At 49.2% G+C, this 22,862-nt stretch overlaps 1 protein-coding gene across 9 annotated transcripts in view; it reads right to left on the reverse strand.

The window, feature by feature from the left end:
• Window positions 1-22,862, reverse strand: part of TMEM268 (transmembrane protein 268) — a 209,507-nt gene that overhangs the window by 171,930 nt on the left and 14,715 nt on the right. For 4 of the 9 annotated variants that reach the window (XM_035015971.1, XM_035015979.1, XM_035015976.1 and 1 more), the window contains 4 exons: window positions 19,585-19,695; window positions 18,317-18,397; window positions 17,237-17,422; window positions 12,450-14,049 (listed from right to left, as the gene is read on the reverse strand). In XM_035015971.1, the coding sequence (XP_034871862.1) occupies window positions 13,870-14,049; window positions 17,237-17,422; window positions 18,317-18,397; window positions 19,585-19,695 (558 nt within the window). In that variant the 3' untranslated portion in view covers window positions 12,450-13,869. Of the gene's footprint in view, window positions 1-3,963; window positions 5,466-12,449; window positions 14,050-17,236; window positions 17,423-18,316; window positions 18,398-19,584; window positions 19,696-22,862 lie in introns of those variants that run through there. The other 5 variants (XR_004681235.1, XM_035015974.1, XM_035015975.1 and 2 more) reach the window with 2 other exon arrangements.

A 22,862-nucleotide genomic window follows, 5' to 3' on the forward strand; every position in this document is an offset into this window, starting at 1 on the left:
AGCACTTCACATCTTTACACCACCCAATCCTCATGCAACATTCTGGGGTAGGTTTTACCATCCCCATTTTACAAATAGGAAAGCTGAGGTTCAGGGAGGTTAAATTGCTCTAAATGACACAGCAAGGTGCAGCAAGAATTACATCCCCAAGTTATCTCAGTAATAAAATGTACGCTCTTAACTGCAACACTGCTCTGCCAAGCTTCAGGGAGGCCTTTCTGTTTAAAAGCCACCTGCTGTCAACTCTCCGGAGAGAAGAAGACGTTTCTGAACTTCTCTCTGCCCCTGGAAGTGCCAAGGTGAGGCCCTGGACAGCAGAGGCTCGGGTAACAGACAAAACTATGTTAAAATCCCAGCTGCTCCTCTTGGCTGTGAGACCTGAGAGGCACCTTTGTGGGGCTCAGTTCCACCATCTGAAAAGTTAAATGAGCTCAGAGATGTCAAAGGCCTGCCCAAGAAGCTCAGTGAAGGACAGTGTCCTGAACACTGTGGCTCTTTCTCTTGCCCTGTTAACATCCAAGACTGAAGTCACCGGGGACAATGAGGTAAGTACAGAGTCAGGATGTTTCTATCCATTTCTATGAGCAGGGAGTAAAAGGTCTGTTAGTGGAAGGGAGAGTAGGGATAATAGTGTGTATACTGTCCTACAATCAGAGAGGGCTTGTGTGTTGACTCGGGTCCCACTGGGAGGGTACCTACTCTGTGCAAAGCCCTGTGCTCAGCGCTGGGGTCCAAAGGGGAATTGGATGCATCCCTGCCTCCTAGAGAGCGGGAATCTCTCGCTCATGTTCACTGCCATATCCCTCACCTAGTGCCTGGCACCTCAATAAATACATGCAGAACAAATTTTTAGAACCACAGATTGGAGTCTGGAGTCTCACAACTAAGCAGGCAGTGGAAATAGTGTCCATTCAACAAATAGCTATTGAGCACCTGCTATAGCGTTATGCAAAGACAGGCAATGGCCATGACCCAGGAAAGCCTGGGGGTCTGTGGGAGCTCAGGAGAGGCCCCTAATTCCTCGCGGGTAGAAGAGATGGCTTCCAGGAGGGAGCAGCCCCTGAGCTGAGTCTCCAGTGGGAGGGGTGAGGGAGGTGGGGGGAAGGGCGTGGGCAAAGGCACAGTAGTGACACGCTGTGAGCAAGTTTGGGGCGCTGCCGGCAGCTCCTATGGCCGGAGGGCGAGGGGCGAGGCTGGGAGGGAATGAGGCTGGCAGAGTCGGCAGGGCCAGAGCACCAAGTAGTTTCAAGTAGTAGAACAGGGGAGCCCCTGAGGGCTCGAGGCAGAGGATGACGATGGGATTGGCGCTGGAGGCAGACCGGCTTGCAGGTGAGCCAGGGGCCAGCGGGGGAAGCTGTGGTCATGGGGGTCCCAGCGAGGGCAGGGGGTGGAGGGTGGCAGGCAATGGAGGAGATATTTATGAGGTAGGATCACAATGCCTTGACGAATGACTGAATGTGGAAGGAAGGGGAGGCAGGGGCCAGGAGGAGGGGGGTCCCCTTCTCTGACTCCAGACACAACGTGAGTAGTGGGACCTGATCCCAGAATAGGGTACATGGGAGGAACAAAAATAGTTTTGGGGGGGGGATAGGGGAATAAATAGGGAAAAATTAAATAGGGGAGATAGGCCTAACTAGAGGGAGAAGGCCTCACGAGAAAAGGTGATGTTTACACCAAGCCATGGAGGAGGAGAGGGATGAGTTCCAGGGATCTCCAGGGAAGAGCATCCCAGGCCGAAGGTGCAGCTGGGACAGAGGGGACGGGAGGGTGGGAGGAGACAGCAAGGGAGGGGAGGGTGAAGGTAGTGCTGAGATTATAGATTTTTTACAGGGGAGGCCCAGAGAAGGACTTCGGCTTTGATCCTACATGATACGGCACGGGGAGACTCTTGAGCTGAGGTGTGACATGTCGTGACTGATATCCTAAGAGGATTTTGCCTTGTTAACACTAATGAAGACCAGGGCAGAAGAAGCAGGGAGACCAGTCAGGAGGCCATTGCAATGACCCACGTGAGACAGGGTGGTGGCTGGGAGAGGTGGGAAGCCAGTGCCCAAGGGGGAGGCCCTGGAGTGAACCAAAATGTGCAGGGAGTGAATACAGCCGCCATGATGAAAACTCCCCGGAGTGGGGCTTTGGCCACAGGGAAAGGGAAATGAGAACAGGCGAGGACCAGAGGCCAAGAAGAGAGAAAGAAGTTTGGGAATAAGACAAGGACTTAACGACCTTGGGTCATCAGAGCTTGGAAGTATCCTTGGAGAAATGGTGCAGCCGACCCCTGCCTGTTTAATGGGAGCCTAGGCCCAGAGACCGACGTGGATAAGCCCAAAGCCACACAGCAAATTAGTGGCAGAGCCAGGACTTGAACCGGCAAGGCTGAGCTGTGTTACCAGCTGATGTGCTGATTCAACAAGGTACCCCTACAGGTAGACTGGCAGAGTAAAGGCTCCAAGTCCTTCCCACAGGTAAGACAACTGTGGACAGAAGAGGAAGGCCTGGTCAGACGTAGGCCCACATAGGTAGGCCTGGACATGCTGGCCACAGGGAGCTACAGGAGGTATGGGAGGGGAAGGGGCATGATACCTTGGGAGAGGCTGGCCCTGTGTGACCCAGTGCTTAAATAACAATGGGCTTCTGGGATTGGGGCTGCAGAGCCAGATGCCCCAATGCCCTTCCCTTTCCTCTTCCCACAGCCCACCAAGACATGGCGTCAAAGATCTTCTGTTGTTGCTGCCAGGCCGGCGAGGGGTCCTCTACCACAGTCTCACGTAGTCCCAGGATGTCCCAGCAGCATCAGCCGCGGTCCTTCAGTAGGTCCTGGAGTGGATGTGTGGTAGCTGGCAAGAACGCTGGGGTTCCCTCTCTGGGCTTCGGTCTCCCCAGCCACCCCCTGCTGGGACACATCAGATTTCTTTCAGTCTCTTGGGGGTGTGGGACTAGTTACCCAAGCCCGTAATAGTGTAGCCTAATGATAATTTATTAGATATGAGATATTAGTTAAGATCACTGGTGTCAGTCCTGCATACTGGTTAAATTCTGCCTCAGCCCCTTCCTGAACTTGAGCATGTCACTGAACCTCTCTCTCTGAGCTTCAGCATCCTTCTTTACAAACTGGGGATGATGATAGTACGTTACCTACCTTTCAGGTTGTTGGGAGGATGAGATGGGGCAACCTACAGACGTACCTAGAACATGGCCCCACGTGGAGAAGGCACTCAGCAGGCGCTAACTGTGTGTTCTGGACAGGACCAGCGAAGCTATGCTGATGTAACGAGTAAACTACAAAGTCTCGCTTGCTTAACCCAGTTTGGGGTGTTTTTAGCTTAAGCAAGCAGACCTTTTTTTTTTAAGCCATCAAGAACATGAGCAGTCCCCACGGGGGCTGTGACTAAGACTGTTTATCCATGTGTAATTCAAAGCCTTTACCGAGGATCAACATTTTCCTTCACTCTTTCAGATCTGAACACAGATTCTCGCAAGAATGGTTTCCAAAAGAGATACGCACACCACCCCGCCAACAACTGGATACCGAAAGGATGCACTCTTGGGAGGCCCTGAGCATTCTAGTCGGCAGCGTCCATGCTGTGTGGCTGCCCGAGCAGCTCCTCCGGGAGGAAGGGGGCGGTGAGCAGGAGGCTATGAAGATGGATTCAGAAACTCCCCTGGAGGAGGAGAAGACGTCTGAGCCACCCCTGTGCCACCAGCAAGTCACTCCAGCCACTGCGGGAGGGGCGGCATCCCATTAAAGTCTCTGGTTGCATCACAGGACTGTGTCCCTCCTCCTTTCCCTTCCCTTGGCCCTGCTTCTTTTTTTTTTAAAGATTTTATTTATTTATTTATTTATTAGAGAGCGAGCGAGAAACAGCATGAGAGGGGGGAGGGTCAGAGGGAGAAGCAGACTCCCTGCCAAGCAGGGAGCCCGATGCGGGACTCGATCCCGGGACTCCAGGACCATGACCTGAGCCGAAGGCAGTCGCTTAACCAACTGAGCCACCCAGGCACCCCTTCGGCCCTGCTTCTGAGATTCCTTTGAATGTGGAGCAATTAGAACCTGGCGTCTCTTGTAAAGAAATGTGGTTTAATCATTCTCAAACACTCTCAGCCACTCCTAGCCAGCCTAACAAGGAAGTGCTTCGGAGAGGCCGGTGAGTGTAACGGGTGGCTCTAAGTGGGTGCTATAATAAACATCTAGAGCTTGAGGGCACAATTCTCATCTGCTGGGAGACTCCATTTGGGGCTCAGGGCCATCGTGAACAGTGGGGCGGGTTGCGCACAACTCTGCAACGGACCAGCAGCCCTAGGGTAACGCAACACACCGCCGGTGCTTGCGAAACAAAGCACTGCAAACCTGAGTCCTACGCCGGAGACCCCACGTGGCTCCACCTTCAGCCAGTGAACCAGGCATGGGAGCTTATCACCTCAACATAATAGGACAATTTGGGGGGAGCAAAAGAATGGGAAGCATGCGGCAACCAACACGGGGCTTTGGGGAAGGCTTCCTGGAAGAGACAGTTGCTTGAGTTTTCTGGGTGTTGAAAGGGAACTCACCAGGCAAGCCGGAGGGGTGTGGTATTCCCGAAGGGGGAGCGAAATCAACGAAGTTGGAAGACAGAGGCACAACGTGAAGGTAGCAAACTTGAGCCAGGGTGTGGTGGGAGGTGAGCGGGGCAGAGGATCGTTAAAAGCTCCAGATCCTGGGAAGGAGGTTGGACCCTCCCCTGAAGGTGATGGGGGCACCACAGATGAGTTTCAGGCAACAAAATGACATAGCCCTATTTCTGATTTTTGCAATACAACGCGGAGAGTTGTTAAGACAGCTTCTCCTACCAGCTCTCCCTGTGCCGGCTCCCACCTCAGGAAAGAGAGAAAGAAAGGAAAATGGTGTCTTATGCCATAGCACTGTCGACTAAAACTCACACCTACAACAGAAAGCCCATCCTGGCTGCAATTTAAAGGATGTGTAAATTCTGGTATGTCGCTGATTCTCCTAAGTGCTTTATAAATATCCACTCACCTAGCATAAAACCCAACAAGGTTAGTGTGATTAGGACACTGGTTTTACAGAGCAGGAAAAAAGCAGTGGCAGAGCTGAACCTTGAACCCAGGAAGCCTGATTCCGGAGTTGACGCTCTTAACCAACCAGTTATGCTGCCCTTCACAATGACGGGAGAGTGACATCCAGTTATTGCTCTTGGCTCCCAAATGGACTGTTCATTGCCTGCGCTTCAAACAGGGAGCTGGGCCCTTGAAATCTTTTTCCTTTGGCAACTGGTACAATGTTAAGCTTTGTCAGTAGGAGGCGCTGGAGACACCGGAGGAAGAAGGGCTTTCCCTCCTGGTTTCGGTGCGCTCATCTTAGCAGGCTCCTGCAGTCCACCCAGTTCCTCCAATCATCTGGTTTTGGCAGTGCACACGGCTTCCCAAGCACCCAGTACATGCTGTGCAGAAGCTTCTCCAACATCAGGTTCCTGCAGTGGAGACAACGTTCCAGCACCCAGATCCTGCATGGTGGTTAGTAGTACTTAGCAGCGAACAACTTCTCCCAGTGCCCACCAACAAACTGGGAAGTACCTCCATCTCTCTGTGATAGCTTTCCCTGGCACCTTCAAGTGCAGATTTCTAGAACATTCTATCAACACAGCAGCTCAGAGATTTCTCTGCATCCAGGAAGCCACAGCTATGTCCTTCCCTAACAAGGTCCAGATTTCACCTGGGGATAGGGTGTGGGGGGAACTTCCTTGGGGGCTCTCTCTCCACCCGAGGGGTGGTAGCTGTTCCTTCCATGGGCTCTTCTATATTCTTTGGTGTCTCTTTACTTCTTACTTACGAATCCATTATTCAACTTCCGTTACACTCAATCATTCTTTCTTATCAAACTTCCCACATTCGAATGACCGTGTAGTTTTTAGCATCTGATGGGACCCCGACTGACACAAACACCTCAGGAGGCGGCCGGGGCAGTCAGCCATGACAGCAGTCCCAGGACAGAGAGGAGAGCCCCGAATTACAGTAGATTTCTCAGGCAAAGCTGGCCAGTTCCTAACTCAGAACCATACAGAGAAGAAGGTTCTGGGAAAGGAGGTTCTTGACTTCTTCTGCCACGCAGAGAACTGAGAAGGGAGGTGGGCTTGAGGCCAGGTTGACAACACACAGAAGATCATTTCACCTTGCACTAGGTTAAGCTGCAGGAGCCTATGGGATGTCTAGGGGGCCACCACTGGAAGGAGGTTGGAAATACTTAGCTGGAAAGGATAAAAGAACAATGGTTGGAAGGAAGCAAGAGGGCTTGCTAATTGCGTGTGCCTTATCAGTTCAGTAGGCTCAAGCGCCTCTTCTACGCAAGGGAAGACACCCCAGGAGCGTCGGTCAGGTGGAGAGAAAGTATGCTCCCCTGGGGCCCCTTTGTCCTCCGTCCTTCTCTCCTACCAGTCGTCACACTGCACGCCCAGGACCCACCCTCTGACCCAGCTTCTTCTCATCCTATGCATTCCTCCCCACCTGCCATGCCAAGGGCCCACCTTCCTTCCCCAGAGAGCCCCAGTGTTTCTGACGTGCTGGAACGGTGGCCTGCAGCAGGTGCTCCTGAAATGTCACTTCCTGCTCTGATCATTTAGAAGCCTCTCCGCAGAGGGATGAGAAGAGGCTCACATCTTATGAACTTGTCAGAGGGTTCTTGGCCTCAGGGTGATCTCTTTCTTTGAAGGATTTTCAAACAGTAACAGTAAAAATAATAACAGAAGCCACAGCTGGATCTGACCTCTGACTATGGCAAACTAGTTTGTATCAGACCAATCCTCCCACTGAGAGCAGTTCAAAAAGCTGTAGTTTGGGGTTTTTTTGTTGTTACGTTTTTTGGGTTTTCTTAAATATGTTTGAATGCGTCAAAGAGCTCCCAGGGCAGTGAGGAGTTGGACCAACATCCTGGAGAGAAAGGAAGTGCAGAGGGCTGAAATGCACATTGAGGTCTCCTGACCTCCTGGAGGCACCTGCCAATTCCTAAGCAGGGTCTAAGAGGCTGAAAAACTGGGGGGAACTTTCAGCAGACTCACAGCTTGGGGTAACAAAAATTAGAAGTTGAGGGCTCACCCTGAAGGAGGAATTCACCCTAGAGGAGGAGTTCTGGTTTTAAACAAGTTTCAAAAACAAACAAACAAAAACAAAAACAAAAACAAAAAAAAACAGGTTTTCAGTTAAAGTACCTTAAGGGGAAGTCAGGGCTATCCAGAAATAGACCAGGCCCTACTAGGACTGGAACCTAGAATCAAATCTATCCCAACCCTACTTTTCTCAGAAGCAAAAGTAAATCCACTCTAAAGGAATGTCTAGAGTCTTGTATATCTCTTCAATTGTTCACTTTTTTTTTTTTGAAGATTTTTATTTATTTTTCAACAGAGGGAGAGAGATAGCGAGAGAGGGAACACAAGCAGGGGGAGTGGGAGAGGGAGAAGCAGGCTCCCCACTGAGCAGGGAGCCCGATGTGGGACTCGATCCCAGGACCCTGGGATCATGACCTGAGCCGAAGGCAGACGCTTAACGACTGAGCCACCCAGGCGCCCTTTTTTTTTTTTTTAAAGATTTTATTTATTTATTTGAGAGAGAGAGAATGAGAGAGAGCAAGCACATGAGAGGGGGGAGGGTCAGAGGGAGAAGCAGACTCCCTGCCGAGCAGAGAGCCCGATGAGGGACTCGATCCCGGGACTCCAGGATCATAACCTGAGCCGAAGGCAGTCGCTTAACCAACTGAGCCACCCAGGTGCCCTTCAATTGTTCACTTTTTAAAAGGAGTTTAGCATTCAATCAAAAGATACCAAGAACACCAGAAGATAAGAAAGACCAACTGACCGAAAAGCAAAAGAAACGCATCTCACAGAAGAACCAGAAACTGGAGTCAGCAAACATGCATTTTAACATATTGAAGAAAACAGGTGACGAGACAGGTAATTTCATCTGAACACTGTAACCTGTATTAAAAAGTCAATTAAACATTTTAGGACTGGATCCCAGGCGAGCTGAAATGAAGAACTCAATCGAAAGGGTTAACCACCTATTGTAACACAAAGGAAGGCAGGAGGAATGAAGCAGAATGGACCAGTAGAAAACATTCAGACTGAATCATGAAGAACCAAAAGCATGGGAAGTGCAAAGAGCCGTCGAGATGCAGAGAAAAGCTGTTCGACACATGGCATGAGAGCCTCAGAGGGAGATAAGAGAGAACGGGGGAAAAGCTACGATGGAAGAAGCCATGTCAGGGATCCCGGATGCATCAGGGAGCCCAAGCAGAAGCTAAAAGAAGATACACCTGGATGCATACACCACACCTGCCGAAGCCCCCAGCAGATCAGAACAGCAACAGTCGGAGAGCTGACTTTGCAAATGCAAACAAAGCAAGCCAAGGACATCTTCCAAAGTTGGTGTGGTCGTGGGTTTTTTTTGACATCTTCCAAAGTTGGTGTGGTCGTGGGGTTTTTTTTTTTACATCTTCCAAAGTTGGTGTGGTCGTGGGGTTTTTTTGACATCTTCCAAATTTTTAAAGAAAATAGCTGTAGTGCCCTAGAATTCTTGACGCACCAAAAATATCTTTCAAAATTCGAGACAAAACAGAGGCTTTTCGGCAAACAAAAACTCCATCTGTCACCCGAGGGTCTGTATGGGAAGGAAAATGCCAAAGGTAGTTCTAAATGTACTGCATGCTCTCCTGGACTGAAGAAAAATTCCAAAGGTAGTTCCAGGAAAAGGAGAATAATCATGGATAAATGTGTGGAAATGCAGGAAGAAACAAAAAGTAAGAAAAAGGTAACAGATAAAGAGTAATAAAAAGTAAACATGGGGATCAATCTAAATGAGTGCTGGTTATATAATAATGTCTGTTGTGATTTAAGACAGAGAACTGAGGGGTGCCTGGGTGGCTCAGTTGGTTGGCGTCTGCCTTCAGCTCTGGTCATGATCCCAGGGTCCTGGGATGGAGCCCCGCATCAAGCTCCCTGCTCGGTGGGGAGTCTGCTCTTCCTCCTCCTCTGCTTCTCTATTCCTCACCCACTTGGGCTCTCTCTCTCTCTCAAATAAATAAAATCTTAAAAAAAAAAAAAAGCAGAGAATTCTTTTTAATCCCACATGTCCACAGGAAGGGCTCTTTAAATATAGAAACACAGATAAATTGAAAGTAAAAGATGAGCAAATATATACTGCGTAATCCCTAATCCAAAGAAAGCTAATGTGTCAGACAGAGTAGATTTTAAGGCAATAATCTAATAGAGTTAAGGAGGGACATTTCATAAAGATGAAAGGGCCAAGCCATTGGGAAGTTTTAACAACCCTAAATTTGTCTGCATGTGTATGACAGCAGAGGAAAACTTGTCAGCAGTGAACTAAGAGGGCACCTGGGTGGCTCAGTTGGTTAAGCGACTGCCTTCGGCTCAGGTCATGATCCTGGAGTCCCGGGATCGAGTCCCGCATCGGGCTCCCTGTTCGGCAGAGAGTCTGCTTCTCCTTCTGACCCTCCCCCCTCTCGTGCTCTCTCTCTCTCATTCTCTCTCTCAAATAAATAAATAAAATCTTTAAAAAAAAAGTGAACTAAGAGATATGTTCACACAAAAACTTATACGTAATTGTTCTCAGCAGCATTATTCACAGAAGCCAAAAAATAGAAACAACCCAGCTGAAGAAGGATAAACAAAATGGGATATATCCATGTAATGGAATATCATTCAGGAATAATAAGGAATTAAAAATTAATCATAAGGAATAATGATACATGCTATAACATGGAGGAATCTTGAAAATATTTTGTTACTACTAGAAAAGCTTGACATAAAAGGACATATACTGTATGTTCCATTTATAGGAAATATCCAGAAGGGGAAAATCCAGAGATAGAAAGCAGATCAGCAGTTGTCAGGGCTGGGGGGCAGGGAGTGGGGGGGGTGGCAGGATGGGTAGTGACTGCTAATGGGTATGGGTTTTTGGCAGGGGAGGCATGGGGAGGGTGATGAAAATGTTCTAGAATAAAATAGTTGTCATGGTCATGCAATCCTGTGAATATACTGAAAACCACTGAACTGTATACTTTAAAACGGTGCATTTTGGGGGGGGCCTGGGTGGCTCAGTCACTTAAGCATCAGACTCTTGGTTTGGGCTCAGATCATGACCTCACGGTCGTGAAATCAAGCCCCAACAGGCTCAGCATGGAGTCTGCTTGGGATTCTTTCCCTCTGCCCCTCACTCATGTGTATGCGCATGCTCTCTCTCTCTTCTGGAAAAAATAAATAAATCTTTAAAACAGTGAGTTTTATGCTATGTGAATTACATCTCAATTTTTTAAAACGATGTAAAAAAAAAAAATGTGTCATAAGTAAAAGGCAAGGGGCGCCTGGGTGGCTCAGTCATTAAGCGTCTGCTTCGGCTCAGGTCGTGATCCCAGGGTCCTGGGATCGAGCCCCGCATCGGGCTCCCTGCTCAGCCAGGAACCTGCTTCTCCCTCTCCCATTCCCCCTGCTTGTGTTCCCTCTCTCGCTGTGTCTCTCTCTGTCAAATAAATTAAAAAAAAAAAAAAGAAGAAGAAGAAGTAAAAGGCAAAACAGAAAATCTACAGTCGTACTTGGAGATTTTCCTCCCTCAGTGACTGATCGCACAAACAACCTGAAATGGGTAAGGATGCAGATTTGAGCAACGCAGGTCTGAACCAGCACCAACAGACACGGGGAGCAAACAGCATGCAATAGTGGCACAGAAATGCGGTCACTGATGGAGCCCTGACTTTGGACCATACTACGGCCCAGACCTTGTACTTCCCATGCAACACCTCAGTTAATCCCCCTATCCTCACACCCTCCCTTATGGGTGAAGAAATGGAGGTATAGGAGGAATAGAGAGGGTGAGCATGTGGCCCAAAGTCACCAGCTCGCTGCTACCTCCTGGTACTGAATTTCAGAGAGATTGGACTAGAAGCTTTATTCACATAAACACATCCCACGGTGCTGGAGTAACTGAGGTCTTATGCAGACTGAATAAACATTAACTGTTAAAGACCTACTACATCAATAAATATATATCCTGGGCACCTACGGTATATAAGACATAGTGAGAGATTAAAAAAAAAAAAAATATATATATATATAGCAACAATTGATTGTGCTCTTACTCAAGCTTGCAACTCAAAGTTGCAAGTACTTTATATTTAATCTTCACAATACCTGCCAAGCCAAGGAGGTACTCTTATCCTCATTCCACACGTGAGGAGGGACACCCAAGGATGGGAAGGACGCTGCTCTAAGGAGCAGAACCTGGATCTGAGTCTAGAAGCCAAGCTCTGAGCCACACCCTCCGCTCGCCCATCAAGACACCACCTCCGTGCCTGTCCTCGGCACACAGCCTTAAAGCAGAGCGTGTCCACTGATGGATTCTGATCCTCACACAACCCTGGGAGGCAGGCAAGGCAGAGATCACAGGATTTTCTAAATGAGAAAACCAAGGGGCAGATGCAAAGGAAGTACCTGGGGGCACACCTGAGTGTTCCACCCACCAGGTGAGACCACCAGAAACTTGGAGAGGAAAAAGCAGGAAAGAACCCCTCCAGGAGGGGTCTGTAAATCAGCCTTGAAATGGAAGAACAGCTGTTCCGTCATTTTTTTTTTTTTAAAGATTTTATTTATTTGCGAGAGAGAGAATGAGAGACAGAGAGCATGAGAGGGAGGAGGGTCAGAGGGAGAAGCAGACTCTCCACTGAGCAGGGAGCCTGATGCGGGACTCGATCCCGGGACTCCAGGATCATGACCTGAGCCGAAGGCAGTCGCTTAACCGACTGAGCCACCCAGGAGCCCTGTTCCGTCATTTAACAGACACATTTTTATTCTCCTACGAGACTTACCAGGGTTTTATGGGTGGATGATAAAGACGGGCTTCTACAGATCCTGTCCCCAGCCCGCATATCCTCTGCGGCAGGTGAGAAGAACAGTGACTGCCTCCACGAGTTACTCTTACTGAGTATAGCTGCCCTCAGAGAAATCTCTAAAGAGAAATGTCTACAATGGCCATTTCCGAGGGTGGGTCTATGTCCACAATTTCTCTTCTCTGGCTCAGAGAAAGAAAACAGTCAGACTGGTCTCTTACACAGCAAGTCACCCACACAATTACCTTTCATGTTCACCAGATCCATTTATAAAGGAGTAAACTGGCCCTTGGACAGGGTAAGTGACGTAGCCAACGGTCATGCTTCTAGGAAGCTTCTCACCCGGCATGAGAATCCAGGTCTCCTGCTCGCTAGGCCCGTGTTCTGTCCAAAGGCCCATCAGGTCTGGGACACCTCGGTCATGCAAGGCTAGAGGACCTTCTACATGTAGATAAAAACATAACAGGCCAAGGGCTAGACTGGAACAGAAAAAGCCAGAACTTTGGCTTTGGAAGGGCAATTAAGAATCATCCAACCTGTCCACTATATATCCTTTTATATAACGATGAGTAAACTGAGGACTGGCTGAAAGTTGCACAGCCAGAAATGTCAGTCAGGACCAGAACCCAGGTCTGTGCCAACTTCATCATTCAACTGAGTAGAGAGCACAATCTGCAAATGTTACTATGGAGATGACAAAGCACTCAATCCACTGGATTTTTTTTCCTTAGCAGGTCCAGGCCATGCACAAAAATTATAAGGTGAGATCTTTGTCCTTCAGGAGCTTAGTCTAGCTCGAAAAATACACATATGCGTAGGAAAGCAGAATAACATAAAACCTCAACAAAGGCAGCAGCTACATTAAGAATTTAGAGGAGGCAGCGAAGCAGGGCATGTTCTATGTTGAAAGGCTTCCTGAAGGAGGGTAAGTAAAGCTGGGCTTTGAAGCATGCACAGGAGTTCAACGAACGCAACAGAATAGGTATGTTAGTCCAGGAAAAAGTTTCAACTTAGCAAGAAGTTCTGTGGGAGATGAAGCCAAAACTACAGATGAGGGCTGGGTCCTGGAGGTTGGGGAGCCTTTGCGTGCCAGGGCACATCTTTTGGATTTGGGCCTATGGAATAATCGGTCTTCAAACTTGCTCAGGAGCAGAGAACCTGGAAGCCCCCGAGCTCTTCATGGAACGCCATGAGTGACAGATTATGCTTCATTCCAGGACAGTGTTAGTGTCAGAAAATACAGGACTGTGAGTCTAGGCCTGAAGGAGAAAACCACAACCACAAGCATGCATGCCGTTAAACAAAAGACATCCACAAATCAGGATCGATCTTTTCCAAAGAGTTCCATCATCAGTTACATGCTGTTGGTTTCTTTTTTCTGTCCCCTGGAAGTGTGTGTGCGAGCAAACAACATCGGGCCATTGTTTTTCATAAAATAAAGGGCAGGAGAAACTTAAAAGGGGGGAACATTCTGAGAACTGACTTCTTTCCTTCAGAGTAGGAATTCTAGAGGGCCAAGGTAATGCTACAGAGAGCAGAGTCCTCTCCAAGGCTCAGTTTCCCCATCTGACATGAAGTAGCTGAGGATGGGAGCATCATCGGAGACCAAGCTTTGGACACATGGTTGGCCCAGTAGGGTCCTCTTCACATTTCCTGGGCTCTCCAAACAATGAAAGGCATGGGAGAGTGGCCCTCCGTCCGTGCCCCTGGTTCTAGGCAGCACAGGGTAGTCTGGAGTGGGACCAGCTTGGCTACCAGCAGCTTCTGAAAAGGCCAGGGGTCAGCATGGGATGTCAACAGGCATTTCTGCGCAGAGTCCTGGAGTGAGCACGATACCACCCCTGCTGCTGACATGACTGACACTCTTGAGCATGCTCCTAGATGCTTCTCTCCTCACCTGGGGGCTCACGTGCAGCCAGCTGGGGCACCAAGCCTTCCTGATGTCTCACCTTCAGCCTTGCAGGAAGCTGGGTGCCTTCCTCCCTAGGTCACCTGGCCAGGAAGGGGCAGCACCCAGTGCCCAGGATATGGGCTTCTACGAGCTGGCAGGGGCAGGGAAACCTTGCAGAGTCTGTGTGTCGTGTCCCCACTGCCTGGGGGAGCTGCGAGGTCACGAGGAGCCGGATGTAGTAGCCACCAAATACCGCCAGCAGGTGCTGGGCCATTTCCTGGAAGAGGCAGGGGAGCAGAGTGAGGGCCACTGAGAAGCATCTCATGCACGACGGGAAAGCCAAGTGGTCCTCACAGCCCTGGACCAGCAGTGATGCTCACTGGGAAGAACCCTGCCAGGTCCTCACCTGGGGCTCCTCGGAGACACCTGGACTGGTCTGGACCCCCAGCTCCGCTACTCACCCCATGGGGTGCCTGCAGCCTCAGCTTCCCCACCTCCAAGGTGGGTGACCTAACTGCTCAGAGGCAATAAGAATAACCACAAAAAAGCCATTTTTTTGGCTGACCACTGATTTATACCAACCAATCTCACACGCACTGTTTCCAGCTCCAAATGACCGCGAGGCTATAAAGTGCACAGGGTCAAGGTAACGTACTTGAAGTTAATCATTAGTAAATGGGGGTGGGGTGAGGGGATCATTCCCATGATGGCAGGATCCTTCAATTCATACCAGGCACCTGCTGGATTTCTTGAGACAAGTACTCCTACCAGACTAAGAGTTTGCTTTTAAAAAGCAGATTTATCGCAAGAAAGACAAATAGTGTATATATGAGTCTACTTATCTGAAGCAGGTAGTAGTAAATTCAGAGAGACAGAAAAAGTGCTTTTCAGGGGCTGGGGAAAGAGGAAAAGGGGGAAGTTCGTGTTTCGTAGGTATGGAGTTTCAGTTTGGGAAGATGAAAAGGTTCTGGAGATGTTTCATGCTGGTGGTCGCACAACAATGCAAATGTATACTTAAGGCCCCTGATTCATACATTTAGAAATGGTTATGGTGGCAAATTTTCTATTATCTACATTTTACTGTAATGAAAAAAAATTTAAAGAGTAAAAAAAAAGGAATTTAAAAAATTAGATTTAAGGGGCACTTGGGTGGCTCCGTCGTTAAGCGTCTGCCTTCGGCTCAGGTCATGATCCCAGGGGCCTGGGATTGAGCCCCGCATCGGGCTCCCTGCTCCACGGGAAGCCTGCTTCTCCCTCTCCCACTCCCCCTGCTTGTGTTCCCTCTCTCGGTGTCTCTCTCTGCCAAATGAATAAATAAAATCTTTTTAAAAAAATTGGATTTAATGCATGCTCTTATTAACACATTTGGTCTCTTAAGTTCTATTTGTTGGACTGGCAGTTGGGATCCCAGAGGAAATGTTTCGGTCCCGTCGGCGCAACACTGAGCGTTTTTCAGTCTCTGTGTCCAGTGTGAATGTAATAAAGTAAGGTGTGGGTCACATCAGGCTGTTCACATCGGGGGAGTCAGTGATTGAGAACAGGCTTCCGAATCAAAGGGCCTGAGTGGGCATTTCTGCCAGGCACCCTATGACGGACCCTGACAAGTCACTTCCCCTTGCTGAGCCCTTTTCTTCGACAGTAAAAGAGAGAACATCACAGCACCTATCTGGTCTAGCTGGAGGGAGGATTAAAGGAACTAATCGACAGAAAGTCCCCCACCTCGTGCTCAGTGTCACCAACATCATCATCATTATCATTATTCTAGAAAGCAGAAACTCCACCTAGCTCTGTAGGGTTGGTGCTTCCTTTGAGTCACCCTTGGTGCTAGAAAAATACTGAAAACCTCAAGTAGTCTACTACTCCCTAACTCAGATTTATCTCCTGGCCAATCTACTCTAAAATTAAGAGCGCAAGAAGGAAAGAACTATGGCAAGAAAATTGTACTTAGAATTCGCAGGGCTGGCTTCTGCCCCTGGCTTGGCGACCTTCTCCCTTGCTCTCTGACCTTCGGCAGGTCAGCTGACCTCCTGGAAGCTTATTTCACCCAACCAGAAAGAAGGAAAAACACTCCATCCCCAGGAGGGTAAGCTGAAGGATTTTATGTATGGTAAGAAATCTGTTACAATGTAAGAGGTGATTATAACTATGTAAGAGGTGATTATAACTACTTCTCGGTCTTTCAGAGGTGCTGGTTTCCTGTTAAAATATGATGGTCTGGCCCATGCTGAGACTCGGGCACTGATTATATTTTCCCTACCTAAGTTATAGAGGGCAACTATTTTAAAAACATGTGCACACACACTTGATATTCATGACAGGGTATTGTATTACCATTGGTTTGAATGAATTTGAAAAAATAATTTTAAAAACCCATCAGATTTAATAGGCTATGTCATATAAACCCAGGCATGCCACAATAAAGTACATGACCTTATCAATCTTTTCTAGTTCTCTAAAAAAAAAAAACCGGTAGTGGGGGCGCCTGGGTGACTCAGTCAGGTAAGCGGTTGCCTTCAGCTCAGGTCATGATCTCAGGGTCCTGAGATCGAGCCCCGAATCAGGCTCCTTGCTCGGCGGGGAGTCTGCTTGTCCCTCTCCCTTTGCCCCTCCTTGCTGCTTGTGGCCTCTCTCTCGCTCTCTCAAATAAATCTTTTTTAAAAAATAAAACAAATTAAATTTAAATTTAAAAAGTCGGTGGGATTCAAGTGAAGAGATTAATCTATTTATCATTTTCTCTTTTGATGAGTCCCATTTGTCGGATCCCCTACTCCTCACCGAGGCAAAAGGGAAAGTCTGGGCTGGTTTGGGCCTTTAATCCCCAAACCTGTTGGCTGAAAAGAAAATGCAGGTGTCTCCCTGCATCAAAGAATGCCTGAAGTCACCCCCTGGTGCTTGTCTCCCAGACAGTGAGTCTTGTCCTCATGGAAGATACAAGCTGAAAACCACATTATCAGATATCTGGTCTACCAGCACTTGGCCATAATTGGGTGGCAGGACCTGACAGAACTCTGGGGCTGGGGGCACTGGAATTCAACAGAAATGCATATAAGAAAAAGCATATATATCCGACTGCAATTTAAGTAGATGGATGGATAGATGACAGACTGATTGCAAAATAGATTTTAAAAATGACCCAAATATTCATGATCATGTTTATGGCTATGTAGGCCACGACCCATCAACATGCAACTAGATATCCCATGGAACTACCAAAAAAGAATATCCAAGATATTTAAAGATGGGGGAAAAAACCAGAAAGTCGAAAATGATTCCTATAAACTATTTTTTAAAGTGCTAGAGTAAGGAAAAAAAATAATTAAAAACTAGTAGGCTAGAAGATTTGCACAGCCTCTACCAACTCCGTGAAGTCATGTTCCCTGGGATTTATAACTTGAGGCCCCACGTGGACTCCACACAAATGTCCTGGAGGAAAGGTGGCCCTGAACAGCCCAGGTGCCCCTTACCTCCGGCTCAGCCTCAGGAACAAGCTGGCGAAGTTCAGTCTGCATGAGTGGCCTCTCCTCAGGATGAGGGCTGCTGGGCAGGAGAGGAGCTTCCTCCAACAGGTTCTCGGGCCCCTCCTCTGTCTCGGGGTTCACCCCGGTTTCCATGACAACACACAGCTGGCTCAATCTGCTTCGCAGCAAGGACTACAAAAGAAAGAGAGAGGAGATGTGGATGGTGTCCCAAGTTGGGTGGTATGTCAGAGGCTGAGTCACTCCCGACGCTGTAGACTCACAAAGGACTGATGGATCCATCTACAGACTCAGATGCTTACCTCAGGAGAATCTGGAACTCAGCCACATTCGAGAGGTCAGATAATTGCCTACAAAATTCCCTACAGTCTCTAAGAGCTTCCAAAACACTTTTCCTTCCACGTTCTCATTTGTTCTTCAAAGCGGCCTGGGTCATGGGTATCTTAATATATACCTTGCAGGTGAGCAAAGCAGAGCTCAAAGGCCTTGCCCAAAGCCATACAGGGATGAATGGGCTGGGATTGGGCTAAACCACAATCCTGACCTCAAGATCCATGACAGCACTTACAGGGCCCAGGGAAAGGCTGATCCCAAGGAAGGAGCCGAGGGCTCAGAGACAGGAGGATTGCACTCCAAACCTGGCATCACCAACCGGCCCCGTGGATGCCTTTGGGGGGCCACCGGACTTCTCAGAGGCTCAGTGTCCTTGTGTATGGGATCAGAGCAAGAGCACCCTGATCACAAATGGAAGGAAGGCATTTCAAAGAAGTGAAAGTTGTCTAAATACCCTACTTCCCTCTGCCAGAATCATATTACTACTATTAATTGTTAATATAATTGTTATGTTATCAGGAAATGTGGAAAATGCAATTAGTTGAAAAGGACACTAACTGAAATCTTGCTCAGAAGTAACAATTCCCTAGGCAGAAACAACCACTGATTCCAGGTAGGCATTCTTCCTTCCAAGTAACGTTTCCTTAGACATTTTTCCAACCTTAAGGAAATACAGTCTGTACAATTTGGCCTTCTGGTTTATTTTTGTTTGTTTTTTCGCTTATGGTATCTTACCTCTTGGCTCATCTTCATCTCTCGAATGTGGTCACACAAAAACTGCACACAGTCCTCGAGGTTGAAGTAGACAAACCAGAGCTGGGGAGAGAAGCCATGACGGCGGATGCTCAAAGCCAGCCCGACATTGAACTCCCCGTCGCTGACTACCTTCCACCTCCTGCCTCCTCCTTGCCGGAGGTCTGCCCTTCTGGGGATGAGCAAATTTATGCCCGGTCTCTGGTGGGACCGTGCCTCTCTGCTCTCTCCCAGAGTCCTCATACATAGCAGAGAGTCCTTTGTACAGATGGGAGAAAAATGGCTTTGTGTGCACATTTGGAAAATGTCCAACCCTGTTCAAAATGGCCTCAGCTCCATTTGCTCCAAGTCACTGAGCATTCCAAACCATCCTGGACATCATGTATGCATCTGGGGCTACCACCTTCATCCTCAGGGGCTGGGGTGCCCTGCTGTCTGGAGCCCCACAGGCAGATGAGTGAAACCCTCCAGTCATTCACCACCACTGCCCAAGGCCAGGCGGGAGGAGATCCAACTTGGGTGCTCTGGGAGAAGGGGAACCGGGTAAATGTTCACCCCACCTTTACCTCCCCTTCCTCCTCAACCTCAACAGTCCCCAGAAGGTCAGGTGAAACGCAGCCAGGCCGACACCCTCCACGTACACTCATTACATCTGGTTGGGTCCACACCTGCCTCACATCACAACTGAAGTTCTGTGAGAAACTGGTGGCCCACACCTCACGCCTCCAGCGACCGACCACTTCCTCTGGATCCCAGACCTCCCTCCTCCCAGTGACTGACCCATGAGACCCAGGGTAGCAACCCTCTTGCCGACTAGTCTCTCCCATTGTCTGCCTGACCCCCTGTGCACTTGGAACAAAGAAAATGACCAAGCCAGGTGGACAAAGCCTCAGGGTCTGATGTGCCACTCCAGGAACCTTGCGTGGGCCCCTGAGTGCCCATCAAAGGGTCTGGCACAGAGGAGGCCCCCTCTGTTTGCGGGACAAATGCTGAATGAGGAGCGTGGCTTAGACGGTCTCCGAGCTCCCTTCCAGCCCTGCCCCGTGCAGCTTCCAGGCTGCGGGTCACCACCCAGAGATGGGTCTCCGGGAAGAAGCGCTGGAGCAGGGAGAAAGGGAAGGGCTGCCCACGCTTGTCTCATTAGCAGACTCCAAGACACTATGCAGACCGGGGGATGCTGGGGCCCCCTCTCCCCATCAACCCAGCCATAATGCAGGCACCCAAGCCAAGGTCACTCCCAGACACAGTACCTGAATCACGCTCTGACAGCCTTCCACCGTGTCCGTCACCCCCAGCAGCACCCGGTGTCTCAGGAGGGCTCCGTTGGCAGCCGCCAGCCTAAGGTCTGTGTTGCTGTTGGCCTGTAAGACAAACACCAGGCTCGTGGCCAGATCGCCACGCTGCCAGGGAGCTCCTGGGCCCTGAGCAATACCCACACACTGTCCCGCCTCCAGACGCCATGGGGCAATCCTGGCCTTTGAGACATATCCATCGCCCCCACCCCTAAAATGGGATTGCGGGGTTTGGAGGACAATAAATTCAATAGTGTCAGACAGCCCTGGGTTGAAGCCCAGCCCCACTACGTCCTAGCTGTGTGGCCCTGGACAAGTTACGCTCCTTCCCCGAGTCTTGCTTTCTTCAGTTGTAGAATAAGGAGAAAGAGTGTCAGGGTGTCCCTGCCTCCGAGGAACATGGTGAGCTTGAACATGACTATGCGTGTGCTCTTAACCAGTGCCCAGAAACAGTCTGGTGTGCTGACAGAGATATCTGCAGGAGGAGGGAGGGGGTGGACAGGTTTGAGAGCTGCTTATTGTGTAAATAAAGCACCTACTTTCCAAAGCCCCAGGCACAGTGCCTGGCCCTCGGAAGGAGATTCTGGGAATCCATCTCCCTTCTTTCCTACCCAAACCAACCAGACACCATGGATCTCGTTGACTAAGTAGATGCTAACTAAGCAGGCCAGGGAGGGGAGGAGGGAGGAGGAGGAGGAGGAAGGGTGTCAGGACCCAAAGTGCTGGTTTGGGAGACCCCATAAGGATTTAGAGACGCAACTAGATGACAACCCCATCAAGGACAATCAAGGTCCCCAGGAGGGCAGGCCTCCTGCAGGGAGCTTTTGAGAATTGCAAGAAGGCCCTGTGGTTGTCACAGGGATGGAACAGGCAATGTTGGCACTTAGGGACAGGGACCAGGGATGCCTTCCACTGAAGGCTGTGTCCCCTGAGAGACGATCGCGCACTCGGAAGAGCAGTCTCCTACCCTACCCAGACTCCACGCTCCCCACCGGGCGTGAACACAGGTGAAAAATCTACTCTCGGTTCTGAGCGGCCAACCCAGGTCCATTTGACATGGAAACCTAAAGTGTTTTTTTATTTTTTAAATGGGTCTAAAATATAGTGAATTTTCCAGGGATGCCACAAATATGAAAACATGGGGTGAGTACATTTTGTTTAGCCTGGAGCCTTAGCAAGGGCTGCACACCCTTTCCGAAACCTGCGCCTCGGGGAGTTCAGACCCAGGCTCTGCCTCTCACCGCCTGATAACCTTGGCCAAATTACCCCCACCTCTCCATCTCCGTCTCATCTCTGAAAAACACCCTCATTCTATGAAATGAGCCAACCCGCGTAGAACACCTAGAAGAACGAACACACAACGCCCGTCAGCTCATGACATCAGTTCGATGGATACTGAGTCAAAAATATCTTTTTCCCCTGTATCTTGTTGGCCACAAACGAATATTTTTAGGAACTTCCCACATGCTTTAGCAACATGCTTTTACTCCGTCTGTGATACAAGGCAGGGTCTCGCATGCCTTCACACACCTTCCAATCCTGAGGAGGGCTAATGACGCCCCGAACAAGGGGGAAAACAAGGCAGTGCGTGCAAAATGCTCAGGCTCTCAAGGATGCTACGGTCCAAGTAGGACAGGAGGAGGGACAATGGTGGTCAGGAAGGGAGCGCTGCAAGGTTCAAGTGATGAGGGATCCAAGCAGGAAGAAATCCTTGAGCTGAGGCAAGACCCCAGGAGCCTGTGTGACCACAGACTGGTTACTTAACCTCTCTGAGCTGTGGCATCCCCACTGGCAAACAGAGTCAATAATCCTAACAGTTCATACTTATTGAGTATTTACATTACACCAGGTACTATTATAAGTACTTTGCACGTATTAAGTCATTTAATTCTCCCAATAATCTTATGAGGGTGCTCCTTTTTTTTTTAAAATGTAAGCTCTATGCCCAAAGTGGGGCTTGAACTCACAACCAGGAGATCAAGAGTCGCACGCTCTACCGACTGAGCCAGTCAGGCGCCCTGTGGGAGCTACGATTACTATCCCATTTTACAGACGAGGAAACTGAGGCCCTGAGGGGTGAAGTAACACCTTATCCAGCTTGCAGAGCTAGCCAACGGCAGAGGTATTCTGCCTCCTTGTCTGGTTGGTGGCCATAGGTGGCAGGTGCCAAAGGCACATAGTAGGTGCTCATTAAATGGTGGTCATTATTAGGAGTGAAAGAACCTCAGGTTCCCTGAATGAGCAAACACTGATGACAAGAGGGCCACTGCATACCCAGGGCCTCCATGTTGCACCTATGAGTAAAGACACAGGGTCTTCTTCATCTCTGTGCCATGAATACCAGCCGAGCAAGGAAGGCAAAGAAGAGGGCGGACGGCCACCATGGGCATTCCCTGAACTGCGTTCCTTACATCTGCATCCTTGAAGGCCCTGACAGGTGCCAGGTATTTCCCTTGCTCTTGCTAAGGCAGGATACTTTGCTTTTTCCCCTCGCCAAGAGAAGTTTCTCGCTGCAGGGGCAGCCAGTTTATTTTATTTTTTATATGCCAAGCACAAGAGCCATGAAAGCTTCCACGGAGCCCAAGGGCAGCATCATTTCGTCAGCCTTGTCGCAAAGCCCAACAAAGATCTTTTCAGGATGATTAACTCATAAAGTTCCTAGCTGTCCCTGTGAGCATAGGAACTAAACGGAATTCATACCCCAAACTCCGACCACATTTCCCAGCATCCCTCTCCTCCCGAGTCAGGCAAGAACGGATCTCCGAGTCCAAGTCTGTGCCAGGAAATTAAGGTGGTAGGTAGAATTAACGTTGCTAATTAGCTGACCTTAAAAAAAGGGAGTTTGTCCCAGATAATCCTGACAGCTCAAAGTAATCACAAGAGGCCTCAAAAGTGGAAGAAGGAGCCAAAAGACTCAGAGTCAAAGATGTGAGAAGAACTAGACCTGCCATTTTTGGCTTTGAAGACAGACAAAGGAGTCATTAGCCAGAGACTGGAGGGGGTACTCCAGGAGCTGGAAGACGCAGGAAATACATTCTCCCGTAGAGGTTCCAGAAAGGACGCAGCCCTGAAGTACAGAACTCTAAGATAATACATTGCATTGTTTTAAGCCACTATGTTTCTGGTCACCGGGGACGGCAGCCATCTGCAGACCGCCAATGCAGTAGGATATTGACTGAGAACAAGGCCTGGGATCTGAGTGCCCTGGCCTTGAATCCCAGCTCGGCCCTTCTTAG

The sequence above is a fragment of the Mirounga leonina genome, unplaced genomic scaffold (assembly GCF_011800145.1).
Source record: "Mirounga leonina isolate KUSES-001 unplaced genomic scaffold, KU_Mleo_1.0 Mir_170, whole genome shotgun sequence".
Lineage (NCBI taxonomy): Eukaryota > Metazoa > Chordata > Mammalia > Carnivora > Phocidae > Mirounga > Mirounga leonina.